Source organism: Colletotrichum higginsianum, assembly GCF_001672515.1.
Source record: "Colletotrichum higginsianum IMI 349063 chromosome 7 map unlocalized unitig_7, whole genome shotgun sequence".
Taxonomy (NCBI): domain Eukaryota; kingdom Fungi; phylum Ascomycota; class Sordariomycetes; order Glomerellales; family Glomerellaceae; genus Colletotrichum; species Colletotrichum higginsianum.
The window spans coordinates 2647198-2659967 of NW_017263917.1; the positions used below are offsets into that span (position 1 = coordinate 2647198).

Consider the following 12770-nt stretch of genomic DNA (forward strand, 5'->3'; position numbering starts at 1 on the left):
CCATCTCATTTTGAACATGATGATCCCGTTGAAAATAGAAAATACTGCCGTCTCGATCAAAGTCCAACGCCGATGAAGCCCCATCCCATCCCATCCCATCCCATCCCATCCCATCCCATCCCATCCCCATCCCACTCTCATGCCGTTCAAGAACGCCCCCCGTCACCTTTTTTTTTAGAAAATCACTCAGATGTCCATCTCCCTCCATCTTTCTTACGCAAAGGAGATCCAGATCTGCTTCTCGTTCATCACGCGGCACACGTTCCACGGCCCCGCGCCGACGTCGGCCGGCACCGCCTCGTTGTGGTCCCAGACGTGCTGCAGCAGCACCGACGTCTGCCGGATGTTGCCCAGCCCGATGGTCGCGAACATGTGGCCGAGCCGCTCGTGCAGGAAGGCCTGCTGGCCCCGGTCCGTCACGCAGGAGCCGATGATGGTGATGGGCCAGCACAGGCTCGTGTTGATGCGCACGCTGGGGTCCAGCTGCGCGAGGTGCGAGAGGGCGCCGCTGACGGCCGCTTGCACCGCTGCGGAGTGCAGGCTGTTGTTGTTGTTGTTGTTGTTGTTGTTGTTGTTGATGCTGTTGCTATTGCTATTGCTATTGTTGTTGTTGTTGTTGTTGTTGCTGTTGTTGATACTGTTGTCGTTGCTGTTACTGCTATTGTCGATGTTATTGTGGTTGATGTTATGGCTGTTGCTCTCGTCCCGCGAGAGCGGGTGCAGCGCCGTGTGAAGATAAAGCAGCAGGGCCTTTTGGTAGATGTAGCCGGCCAGCGCGACGTTCTCGCTCACCGTCGGGTTGGGCTGCCAGTTCTGGATCTGGCTGAGCAGCTGGGCGAAGAGGATGAAGTCGTCGGCCGAGGGCTGCCGCCGCCGCCGCCCTGCCACGGGGCTGCCCTCGTCGTCGTGCCCCATCATGCGGCGGCCCAGGTCGAAGACGGAGGGGATCAGGAGGATCAGGTCCAGCCAGCAGCCGCACAGGCTGCCGATGTACGAGGACGCCACGAGCTCGGTGGCGAGGAGCAGCAGGTCGTTGCTGAGGAAGAGCTGGTCGCTCAGCCGGACGTCGATGGAGATCATGCTGACCGTCGCCGTGTAGAGGTAGTACTCGGTCAGGAAGTCCTTGAGCGTCTTGTGCAGGAACGTGTTGCTGGCCGAGAGGAACGGGAGGATCAGGGACTGCGCCGCCATGAGGTGGTCGAGGATCGTGCCGTTGACGTCGCCCTTGGCCGTCTGCGAGAGGGGTCAATATCCGGGGGGTGTGGGAAATGACCCTGGGAGGCCGGGTATAGAGAGAGACAGAGAGAGACAGAGAGAGACAGAGAGAGACAGAGAGAGAGAGAGAGAAAGAAAAAGAAAGATAGACGACACTCAGTCGTACTCACCTCGACAAGACAGAGAATCAGGGCCCCGATGCCCAGGATCAACGACTCCTCGCCGTGCTGGCCGCCCATGAAGGTCGAGATGTTCTGCTGGAAGAGCCGCAGCGACTGGTTGTAGTACTTTGTCGCGACTCTGTCCGTCGTCGGCACGAGCGACTTGGCGGCCCGGTGGACGGCGCTCTGGGTGAGGAGGAGATGCAGGACCAGGTCGCTGCTGAAGGCCAGCGGGATGAGCTGCACCGAGAACGGGTTCTCCATCGTCGACCCGTTGGCCATGCTGATGGTCGTCGCGCTCAGGTAGTGGCTCAGCAGCTCGAGCGAGTTGTCGTCGTGGTTCCCGCCCAGCAGGCTCATGCCCCTCGGCACGAAGCTGCTGCTCGCGTCCGACACCCTCCGGAGCGGCGAGGACACCAGCGGGACGACGGTCTCGTCATCGTCCCCGTCGTTGCCCTCGATCGTCGTGAAGGGCAGAGGCGGTGGCCCGTCTGGCAACAGCCCGGCGATGGAGCTGTGGTCTGACGCGTCGAAATGGTAAGCTATATCTGTGTCCTCGATGTGATGATGATGATGATGATGATTATGATGATGGGCCGTCGTCGTTGCGGCGTTGGGTGCTGGGGTGACGGGTGCGGCGATGGGAGCGGCTGCACTGGACAACTGAGCATTCGACCCTGGACTGTTAGACGACCCAATCGTCGCCGCGGCGGCGGGAGACTCTGAGGATGTGGTGGGTTGTGATGCAAAGTCAAAGGCCTCGAGAGCAAACGATGAGTCTTGGACAGCCTGCGGACTATGAGATGCACCTGTCGTCGTGGTTGTCGTCGTTGAGCTTGCTGGGGATGCAGTCGAAGCACCAGCACCACCACCAGCACCACCACCAGCGTGATGCTGCCCCGGGCCCCCCCGAGAGGCGCTTTGCGAGACGGACGACTCCCGAGCGGACCGCGAAGCGCCGTTGCCGTTGGATCCCGTCGTCGACGGCCACTGGCAGTCCAGCTTATTCCGCTCGCAGCCGCGGCAGCGCGGCTTGGTCTCGTCGCACTTCTTCTTACGGCCGCGGCAGGTCAGGCACCCCGTCCGGACGCGGAAGATGGGACCCGCAAGCGTGCGGCGGGGTTTAGTCGCCGAAGAGGAGATGACCGGCATAGCCGCGGCGGTGGGAGGCACCCCCGAGCTAAAGAGAGAGAGAGGGGGAGGGAGAGTGTGAGTTTGGAGGGGGGAAATGAACAGCAACTCGTCCAGGCGGGGGGAAGGGGGGAGGGGGGGTTTAGGCACGATGACGATAGACACACACAGCTGAGGGCAATGAGTTGAACCCCCCGGTATCGATGCTAGATGGACAATAGTCCGGACACAGTTAGGCGAGAGAGAGAGAAAGAGAGAGAGAGAGAGAGAGAGCGGCGGGTTGACGTCGCCCGTCGTCGCCGTGGGTCGGGGATACATCTGGATAAGGAAAAGTTTCAGTCTCGACAACTCGTCGCTGTCTCGAGCGCGGTCCGCCGTGCCCGCCGACCCACTTGACGCCGGTTTAGAAGCGCGGTAAAGCTTCGGATTGGCTCACCCCGCATGTCCTGGTATGATATCCCTCCCCCTCGAACGTGTCTCGGCCGGGTTCCCCCTACGACGGACGAGCTGCGACTATGTCATGCCCAACGGCCAAACCGGCTGATCTGGAAGAATCCTTACATCATTCTGGAAGATCTGTCGAAGCAGTGAACGCGTGCCTCCCCCCCCCCTCCCCGCCGATCCACATGAACTGCTTTTGACTGTGTTGCCGGGGGGGGTTGCAAGGATGTATTGGGGGCGGGAGGATGCTTGATGCCCTTTCTTAGAGAGTTGGCTAATAGAGTTAAATTAAAGGCCGTAAGTATTCCAGTGTTCTGGAAAGTAAATACTATTATTAGCAACCGACACTGTATGTCCTTTGCGGCTGCACTTGTGCGGCTTTGGGTAGAGTATGTAGGATCGACTGACTATTGGAGATAGTTCTTTCTGCCTTACATATCCGCCTGAATCTACAAATACCCAACCGACCAGAGACAAAAGAGGATACTGACTAGGAATTAGGCTACCTAGACTATTGACAGGTGCGTTCTTGTCCTTTCCTCACCACTCAGTATCTTGCTGCCGCAGTTGGCCTTAGAAGCGTGCCTGGCCCAGGCCGAGCGTGGTGCAATGTCCAGCGACGGTATTCAAGTCTTTCTGCTGCCCACTGAGTGAATATGAAAATACTGGGAGACGCCATTGACGTATCAATCGGTAGAAATATATTGCAATGGCTCATCGATGATGGTGACCAGTCGGTGAGGTGGTTCCGTGTGCCAGCAGGCGAAGCGTCTCTTTAAATTGCGAGACTGAGCGTGTTACTTACGACACGGCACTCAGAGTCTTTTCACCAACAGCTGAAACCCTCATGCTCATAATCTTTCTGAAACCGTGGCTATCTACTGTAGAATGCAGATGGAAAATAACGATTAGCCGCTGTCTGACCAAAATGGCAACGAGCGGTGCAGACCAGGACCAGCCCACATGAATACGAGCCACAACACATTCACCATCTTCGCACCTTCCTATACTATAGATAATCCAAATCCTTCTCATACTGTCACCAAGACCCGTGGCTCAGTGGGATTACTAGGCACGTTTTCGTGAGTCTCTCTCGAACGTCCCAGGCCACGGGTCGTGAGTTCGAGTCTCACTGAAAAATCCTTGCGTCGTTACACCTGGGGCTGGTAAGAGCCTCCTCGGATTTTCGTAGGCCTGTATCTTCGAATGCAGGCTGAGCTTTTTGAAATATGTTTATTTAGCAATTGCAAAACCGGCAGACAGACATTTTCTAAACTTCTTATGTTGCGTGTAAAGAACTTTTATGAATTGACTTTTCCTTTGGCAGGAACTAATAATAAGATTTATCTTTCAGTTTATTGTCTCTAACGCCTTCTCGAGGGCATGTCAGCGCAGCATGTACAAGTCCTGGGTTCAGGAATGCAGGCCCTTAGTAGACTCTCTAAGCTGTCACTGCATTTTTCAAGGCAACCACATTTATTGAAAATACTGGCATGACGACCTCTGCTGAACCATTGCTTTCTTTATGTATCTTAATGGGCTGATGTCGAGTTGCTCTTGCTTTCCTGACTGACCCTGCGAGTCCGGCTGACACTCCATTGTCGTTTGCCTAGTCTTTGCCGTCCGTCATTGGACTGTTTGAAGAGGGCTAAGAGGCTGGATCCTGTCAAAAGAGCGAAAAGAACTCTCGAACTAGAAACTTCAGTCTTCAGCAATGTTATTGAGCCCTTTCAATCGTGGGGCAAATTGAGAAAACGTAGGATACGCGGAAATGTGCAAGTAAACAACATGCTAGACAGATACCCACAGATCGAGCGGCGGGATTGGAGAAGAGGGAGCAAACTGGAGGCATACGGAGGAGTAACCATGAGGATGGGAAACAGTTAGTTGTGTTCACAGTGAAATTGACTGTTCTTCATGTTGCCAAGAGGTTGCACCATGGTAGTGTGGCCATGTTAGCAGGTTATCAACAGACGACTTTAGAAAATACTAAGAGCTACTTGAGCTGAATGTTACAATGCCTGGTTTACTTGCTGCTCATTTCACTTGCGTAGTCCAGGAGCAGCAGGTGAGGTCTATGTGCACCCAAGTGGAAATATGATAGCCAATAACGGCTCTGGACCTTTCTCTTGTGCAACCGTCCATTTTCAGCGTTAGCGGTACATGTTAACCATCTGCCAGAGGAAGTCTTCCAGTTCGACCAACAAGAGACCAACACACTGCACTGTTGCCGCTATGCCTCGTGGCGCCTGTAATAACAACCTTGAACTGCCAGCGAGACTTGGAAGGTTGGCCAAGAGTCGCCAGCATAGGAGCGACGTGTTCTGCAGTCCATGACGGCACACTGAGAAAAAGTTTTTTGGAATCGGTCGCCAATTCCATGATTCAGCTTCCACAGTCAATACTCACTGCGTCATCTGCGCACAGCCCCGAGAGGGTGCGGACAGGGCTCGACGGCAAGGAACGAACCGCGAATGGCCCCTTGGGAAAACGACGCAGCTGGAGGGTTAGAGAGGGCAGCCCCTCCGCATCCAATCGCGAGAGTGAATCTAGCGAACATGCACATGCAGCCAACATTGACCAGGGGGGGCATCCTGCAGTCTTCCACATCAAAATGACGCCTCCGGAGCTGAACTGTCTCGGATCCTACCAGTGGGGAACGAAAGCCATGAGTGGAGTCGATACTTGGGGTAGTATTGTTGACACGGTAAGCGTGGGTGTCAGCATAGGGTTCCATTCAGCTGGTGATTGGGGATGGGGGAAAGAAGAAAGAATTAGTTCGTCAAGCTAGCTACTCATGGAGCTGGGGAGGGGGACAGTACTTTGCATGTGGCGATAGCGTCAAGAGGCGGGGCCCGCAAAGGCAGCAGCAGGACAGCTTTCGTCGAACGGGGTTCATCGGAGGGAGAGAGCAAGGAAGCGTTCGTCCCCTGATCTCACGGGCGCGAGCTTTCCTAGGCCCTAGTTATCGTCTGCGGCGCCGGATCTCGAGAGCTCCGAGAACACGCGCAGGAGTGCGGCTGGTGTGAATCGGGGAGCCACATCATGTTCCATATTTTCCCAAGGGACCGGTCCGGGACGAACCTGTGAGGGACTCTGCTGTCCCGAGGTGTGTGACCGTCGGCTCGGTGGTTGCTGGTCGATGATCGCGGCGCGTGCATATGTATGCAGGCCCAGGTGGGACAGCATGATGAAGACCAAGGGGCAGCGCGCTCACCGGTCGACGGCCAAGTGAGAGGCCAGGTGGGAGGAGAGAGAGAGAGAGTAAGTGGTAACAGTACCAATTAGCGAGTCCCGATTCACCCGAAGAAGGTAGGAAACCGTACACTGTAGAGAGGGAGACCGGGGGGCGTCCGTTGTCAGTAACTATCTGCATCCATCCCTGGTCGAACGCCTTCAGGTTGAGATGCTGCCATGCCACCATGCCATGCCATGCATGGCGTACTACCGTGCTTCGCCGCTGGGCTCCATCCGCGATCCTTCGGCCGGGGGGTGTCAGCGCCCAAAGCGATATTGCCCCTCTCCCAGTTTGTCGAGGACTCCCCCCTAGTGGGATGGTTGCCCTACATTCCTGGGCTTTTGACACATGCGTGACTGTGTGTGTGTGTGTGTGTGTGTGTGTGTGTGTGTGTGTGTGTGTGTGTGTGTGTGTGTGTGTGTGTGGTGTATTGTGGGTGTTGTCGAGGTTGTGTCAACCCAAAGAAGACGCAACAGGCCGACTTCCAGCTTGCAGAATGCCGAATGCTGAAGGTCGCCGGTAACACCACCTGTGGACCTCGCACAACGAACCTGAAAAGCAATTGTGTATCTCATGCACCGTCCATGTCATGCGTGCGGACTACAGACTTGAGCCGAATTGTGTTCCCCCCGTTAGACCAACCAAAGAAGACATACATGATTGATTCACAACCATACCAAGGCCATTTGGGCCCGGCCATTGCTAGCCCGATGGACTCGAGATTCCAGAACTCCGGGGCACTTGCGCCGCCTGGTTCACAACCCCCGGCTAGGCTTAGGCGGTATGTAAGATGTGAGCCACACTAGCCGGGGTGAGCGAGAGGAGTGAGTGAGATGGAGCTCATCATCACCATTCACTAGCAGTCTGCCTACATTACGCGCTCCACGAGGGTTCAGGTGTCTAAAATAGTTCAGACGATCGCGGTGTTAGTCCTTGTCTCTGCACCTATCTGTTCTGGATGGCATGCATGGTTGGTCTGAGGTTCTTCCTCAACGGATTCTCGGCGTACCTTGGCGACATATTACATGCCAGCCATCACGTCTCTCTGCATGTCTTGTTTGTAATCGTATTTAACACGCCCCCCCGACTGAACGGCACCTCCCACACACGTTCACTGTCTTATCCCGGCTGCCTCTTTTCCCCTTTATAAATGAATACGCCCTCTCTTGGAACATTCCTTGTTGATTCGTTCCGCCAAGGGGTCTCGAACAACTAACTGACTGACTGACTGACTGACTGGCCACTTGGACAACAACGTAGACGACGTGCCCCCCCCGATGGAGAGCATCTACGCCAACTACCCCGAGTACAAGTCCACGGCCCGGCTCGACGACCTCCGCGCGACGGACTACGGCTACCTCGACAAGCAGGACCATCTGTACCTCGACTTCACGGGCGCGGGCCTCGCGGCGCAGTCGCAGCTCCGCGCGCACGAGAGCCGGCTCGAGCGGACGCTCCTCGGCAACCCGCACTCGGAGAACCCGACGAGCCGGTCGGCCACCCACCTCGTCGAGGACGCCCGCGCCCGCATCCTCGCCCACCTCGGCGCCTCGCCGGACGAGTACACGGCCGTCTTCACCCCGAACGCCACCGGCGCCGCCCGCCTCGTCGCCGAGGCCTACCCCTGGACGCGCCGCTCGAGGCTCGTCCTCACCGCCGACAACCACAACTCGGTCAACGGCCTGCGCGAGTTCGCCCGTCGGGGTCATGCCCGCACCGTCTACGTGCCCGTCCGCGCGCCGGAGCTGAGGGTCGACCCGGCCGACCTGGTGACGGCGCTGAAGCCCCCTCGCAGGATAACGGGCAGTCGTCTGTTTGGTGGCGGCGGCGGCGGCGGTAACGGCGGCAAGGGACACAAGAGCAGCAGCAGCAACAACAGTAACAGCAACAACAGTAGTAGCGGTAGCAGGAAGAACGGTTTATTCGCGTACCCGGCCCAGAGCAACTTCAGCGGCGTCCGGCACCCGCTCTCGTGGGTGAGCCTCGCGCAGCAGCAGGGCTACGACGTGCTCCTCGACGCGGCCGCCTACCTGCCGACGTCGCGGCTCGACCTGTCGCCGTCGTCCGGGGCGCGGCCCGAGTTCGTCATCGTCAGCTGGTACAAGCTGTTCGGGTACCCGACGGGGGTCGGGTGCCTCGTCGTGCGGCGCGACGCCCTCGCGCGGCTGGCGGGCTCGCGGCCGTGGTTCTCGGGCGGCACCATCGCGGCGGCCTCGGTCGGCGTGCCCTGGCACGTCATGGCGCCGGACGAGGCCGCCTTCGAGGACGGCACCGTCAACTTTCTGTCGATCCCGGACGTGCGCTTCGGGCTCGACTGGCTCGACGGCATCGGCATGGACCTCATCGGCACGCGGGTCCGGTGCCTGACGGGCTGGTGCCTCGACCGGCTCCGGGCGCTCCAGCACGGCGACGGGTCGCCCGTGGTGCGCATCTACGGCCCGACGGACATGACGGCGCGCGGCGGGACCATCTGCTTCAACTTCCTCGACGTGGGCGGCCGCATCGTGGACGAGCGGCTCGTGGCGGCCGAGTCGTCGGCGCGCAACATCTCGCTGCGGACCGGGTGCTTCTGCAACCCGGGCGCCGGCGAGGCGGCCTTTGGGCTGAGCAAGCGCGTGTTGGAGCCGCTGAGTCGGGCGCAGATGCAGATGAAGATGCAGGTGCAGGTCATGAACAGCGGTGGCGGCGGCGGTGGCTCGGCGGACGACTACATACGGCTGCTGGCGCCCGTCGGGGCCGTCCGGATCTCGTTCGGCTTCGTGACGACGACGGGGGACGTCGACCGGTTCATAGCGTTTGCGGAGGAGACGTACCGGGACAGGCTGGCGCCGGTGAACGGGCTGCCGACACACGATCGGTGTTGAGAGTATATTCGGACTGAGTCGGCATTGTAACGAGACGCAAGTCTCGAGATTCGAGACTCAAGACTCGAAACTCGATACCCCAGGCTCAGACTCGCAGTCACACTCAAGACTCACACGCTAGAGACTCGGTCGATCGCCATGGACAAACGGGCCCTCCCGCGGCGTTAGGAGTACATATAACTCAAAGTCTAGAGCCCAGAGGTACGGCCCGGACAAAGACGACGACAACCAAGAAGATGGGGGGAGGGGGAGCGGTTCGACCCAGGACGGACGCTTCGCACGTGCAGGGACAAACCCGCGAGAGCCGGCAAAGAAATACCGGCATGTTTCGCCCTCTTGCGTCGAGAGAGAGTGAGAAAACATGATGGGATGGGAAACCCACAAAGTCCACAACTTGGTGGAAAAGCCCGAGTCCAACAACAACCTCCGAGATGCATCCACCCTCGGACTAGATTCTCTTTGGGCATGGCGAGGTGGGATCGCGACCCAGTTTGCTCTCTCTCTCTGTCTCTCTCTCTCTCGTCACGCAAACCCTTCGTCGTCTTGGCGATCGAAGCGCCTTTCCCGACGTGAACCCGTCTCTTATCATCATCCCACATACCCGCCAGAAAGGCGTGGCTTACCGCGCTTATTAACGGGCAGCACTCGGTTGGCTTCTTTGCCATATATGGGGATGTTGATTCTTCAGCGGGGTTCTACGACCAACAGGATCGGCAGTTTCTCTCTCTCTCTTGCAGCAGCGGCCCCCATTTTCTGCTGGTGTGGACCAACTAGGCCGTCCGTGGACGAGAATGCAACGGTGATGGCGCCGTCAGGGACGTCTCATTGGCCGCCGCTCTCGGCGCCAACGTGTTCTTATGCCGGGCCCTGAGTAATTGCTTTGCTTCGTTCACATGCGCTATATGGATACAGCAGCAGCAGCAGCAGCATCATCACCCGAGAGGGTCGGCTTAGGAGCTCGAGTTGTCGATGAGTTAAGCCCGTTTGCTGGTCTCCTTTGACTCTCAAGGGGATGGGACGGGATAGGATGGGATGGGATGGGATGGGATGGTAAAGACGGAATCCAAGACAGTTACACTCCAAGCGAGCTAAAGTCGTAGGGGGAACCCAGGGCTTAATCACTGTAGCAGCAGTTCGCAAAGGCCCCCCCATCTGCTCTGTGCCGGGATGTTTGTCTGATGTTTGATGCTGTTCGGTGGGGGAGGGGGGCCCGGGATGGGAAATAAACCCCTCGATGGCCACCAGATGGTGCGTGGGAACCCCAAGGGACGCCAGGGATGCCCTCTCTTGAGTGTCTTTGTCTCTCTCTCTCTTTCTCTGTTTCTCAAATCTCCCATGGATCCTATGGTTCCCACACCGGTGCTGCTGTGACACCTGCAGTCTGTATGTAGTGTGCATGAAGTCTGCAGATACAACTAACTACTGCTGTACGTCCCAAAGGGGACCATTGCCTTATTGGTTTTCTATGGGTCACAGCAGTGTTGAGGGCCGATTTATCAAACTGTGCGACCACCACCTCTTCATATGAGGTTACATCCTCTGCCTCTGCCTTTCTCTCACCCCGTCTCTCTCTCTCTCTCTCGCTTTCTATCTCTTACTTCCCTGTCTGTTTAACCTTTGACAGAGAACGAGACTATCAACACTCTTGTATAATATATAATATATCCCCCGCACAAACCATGGCGTCCTCGAAGCCGGCCTGGAACCACGAGGTGCTGCTGCTGGGCGCCCTCTCGGCGCTGTCGACGCTGCGCGAGTCCCCGGTGCAGACGGTGGCCCGCTACCTCCTCGCCCTCGCCGTGGCACGACACATCGCCAAAGCCGTCTACGGCATCTTCATCTACCCTTTTTTCTTCTCGCCCTTGAGGCACCTGCCCGGGCCAAAGGTGAGTGCGATGTGATGATACACACACACACACACACACACAAGACTGTTAGGTTGGAATCTCTAAAACTGCTCAAAGCTGACGCATGACCCAGGACCACCACTTCCTGCTCGGCGACCTCCTAAACCAGGCGCGCTCGGGGAACCCCATTGAGCCGTACCTCTCGTGGACGCGCAAGTGGCCCAACGAGCCCTTCATCAAGTTCACCGGCTTCGGCAACGCCGACTGCCTGCTCATCAATAGCCTCGAGGCCTACAAGGAGATCTTCCAGACCAAGAGCTACTCCTTCGTCAAGGCCCAGTTCAACACGAGGGTCATCGTCCAGGTCACCGGCACGGGCATGGCCTTTGCCGAGGGCGAAGCGCACAAGTCTCAGAGGAAGCTGTTGGCGCGTGAGTCTGCTCTTCCTTTTCACTTCTCAGCCCCCGTTTGCATGGGTGATATGTGCTGCATGTGTTAGTCACACCGGCTAACGACGCAATCTTATATACAGCCCAGTTTGCCCTCAGCAACGTCAAGAGGGCGATCCCGCTCTTCAAGAGCAAGGGAAAGGAGCTCATTGAGCACTTCAACTCCCGCATCAAGGCCCACGACGGCGTCACGGATGGTGAGTGATGACCTGGTGTTCTGGTGTTCTAGTTTAGATGGCTTCACACCAGCTCCATGTATACATAGATAGTCTCTAACACGACGCAAGTCTCCTCCGCCTACGGCCGCGTCACCCTCGACATAGTCGCCTGGTTCACCCTCGGCATCGACCTCGGCAGCACCCTCTCGACCTCGGTCTTCCACGAGGCCTACCACAAGATGTTCGACCCCTCGGCCTTTGGCGCGTTCCTCATGGTCATGAACGCCTACGTCCCGGGGACCCGTAGGCTGCCCTTCCAGGAGAACCGCGAGTTCAACGCCTGCAGCGACGCCGTCCGCTCGCGGCTCAAGGAGATCATCCAGCAGCGCGTCCGGGAGATCGACTCGGGGGACACCACCTCCACCACCGCCTCCTCCGACGAGAAGCCCGACCTCCTGACGCACATGATCCTCGAATCCCGCGCCATCGGCGACCCCTGGCCCGAGGCCAAGATCCTCGAGAACGCCATGAACGTGCTGGTCGCCGGCCACGAGACCTCGGCCACGACGCTGACCTGGGCCACGCACACCTTCACCCTGTACCCGCACATCCAGGACCGCGCCCGGCGCGAGGTCCTCGAGCTGCTGGCGCGCAAGCCCGACCCGGACTACATGGACCTCGACGGCCTGCGGTACATCGACAACATCATCAAGGAGACGCTGCGCTTCTACGCGCCGGGCGTGCTGGCCGCCCGCGAGCCCCTCGACGACATCGACGTCTGCGGCACCGTCCTGCCCAAGGGCACGCTGTGCTACCTCTTCCCGGCCCTCGTCACCCGCAGCGCGCGCATCTGGGGCGACGACGTCGACGAGTTCAACCCGGACCGCTGGGACCGCCTCGAGGGCGAGGCCGCGAACCCGCACGCCTTCGCGACCTTCCTCGTCGGGCCGCGCCAGTGCATCGGCAAGGTCTTTGCCCTGCTCGAGATCAAGGTGCTCCTGGTCGAGATGCTGAGCAACTTCAAGTTCGAGGCCGCCGTCGACCCGGAGGACATTGTGCTCGTGAACCCGAGCCCCGTGCTGCGGCCCCAGGGCGGCTTGAAGGTCCGGGTCAGTCCTTTGAGAACGACCGACGTCTAGAGAGGATGGATGGAATGAGAGAGCATGAGAGGTGAAAGACAATGGAAGAAAGAGTGTGTGTGTGTGTGTGTGTGTGGTATGTAAAGTAGAGCAAAGTAGCGAATGATATCCCAAGAATGCTCACTCA

General features: G+C 58.2%; 3 protein-coding genes across 3 annotated transcripts; 2 read left to right on the forward strand and 1 right to left on the reverse strand.

Annotated features, from left to right (window-relative positions):
• Positions 1 to 213: 213 nt before the first annotated feature.
• Positions 214 to 2528, reverse strand: CH63R_10497 (C6 transcription factor; the record flags this gene model as incomplete). Its single annotated transcript, XM_018305471.1, has 2 exons — positions 214 to 1233; positions 1386 to 2528. The coding sequence occupies 2 exons, from the start codon at positions 2526 to 2528 to the stop codon at positions 214 to 216; spliced, it is 2163 nt and encodes a 720-aa protein (XP_018154895.1).
• A 4935-nt stretch (positions 2529 to 7463) lies between these two features.
• On the forward strand, positions 7464 to 9050 carry CH63R_10498 (aminotransferase class-V; the record flags this gene model as incomplete). Its single annotated transcript, XM_018305472.1, has 1 exon — positions 7464 to 9050. One exon carries the CDS (start codon positions 7464 to 7466, stop codon positions 9048 to 9050), a length of 1587 nt encoding a protein of 528 aa, XP_018154896.1.
• A 1679-nt stretch (positions 9051 to 10729) lies between these two features.
• On the forward strand, positions 10730 to 12643 carry CH63R_10499 (Cytochrome P450; the record flags this gene model as incomplete). Its single annotated transcript, XM_018305473.1, has 4 exons — positions 10730 to 10936; positions 11031 to 11328; positions 11430 to 11543; positions 11634 to 12643. The coding sequence occupies 4 exons, from the start codon at positions 10730 to 10732 to the stop codon at positions 12641 to 12643; spliced, it is 1629 nt and encodes a 542-aa protein (XP_018154897.1).
• Between the last annotated feature and the right edge of the window lie 127 nt (positions 12644 to 12770).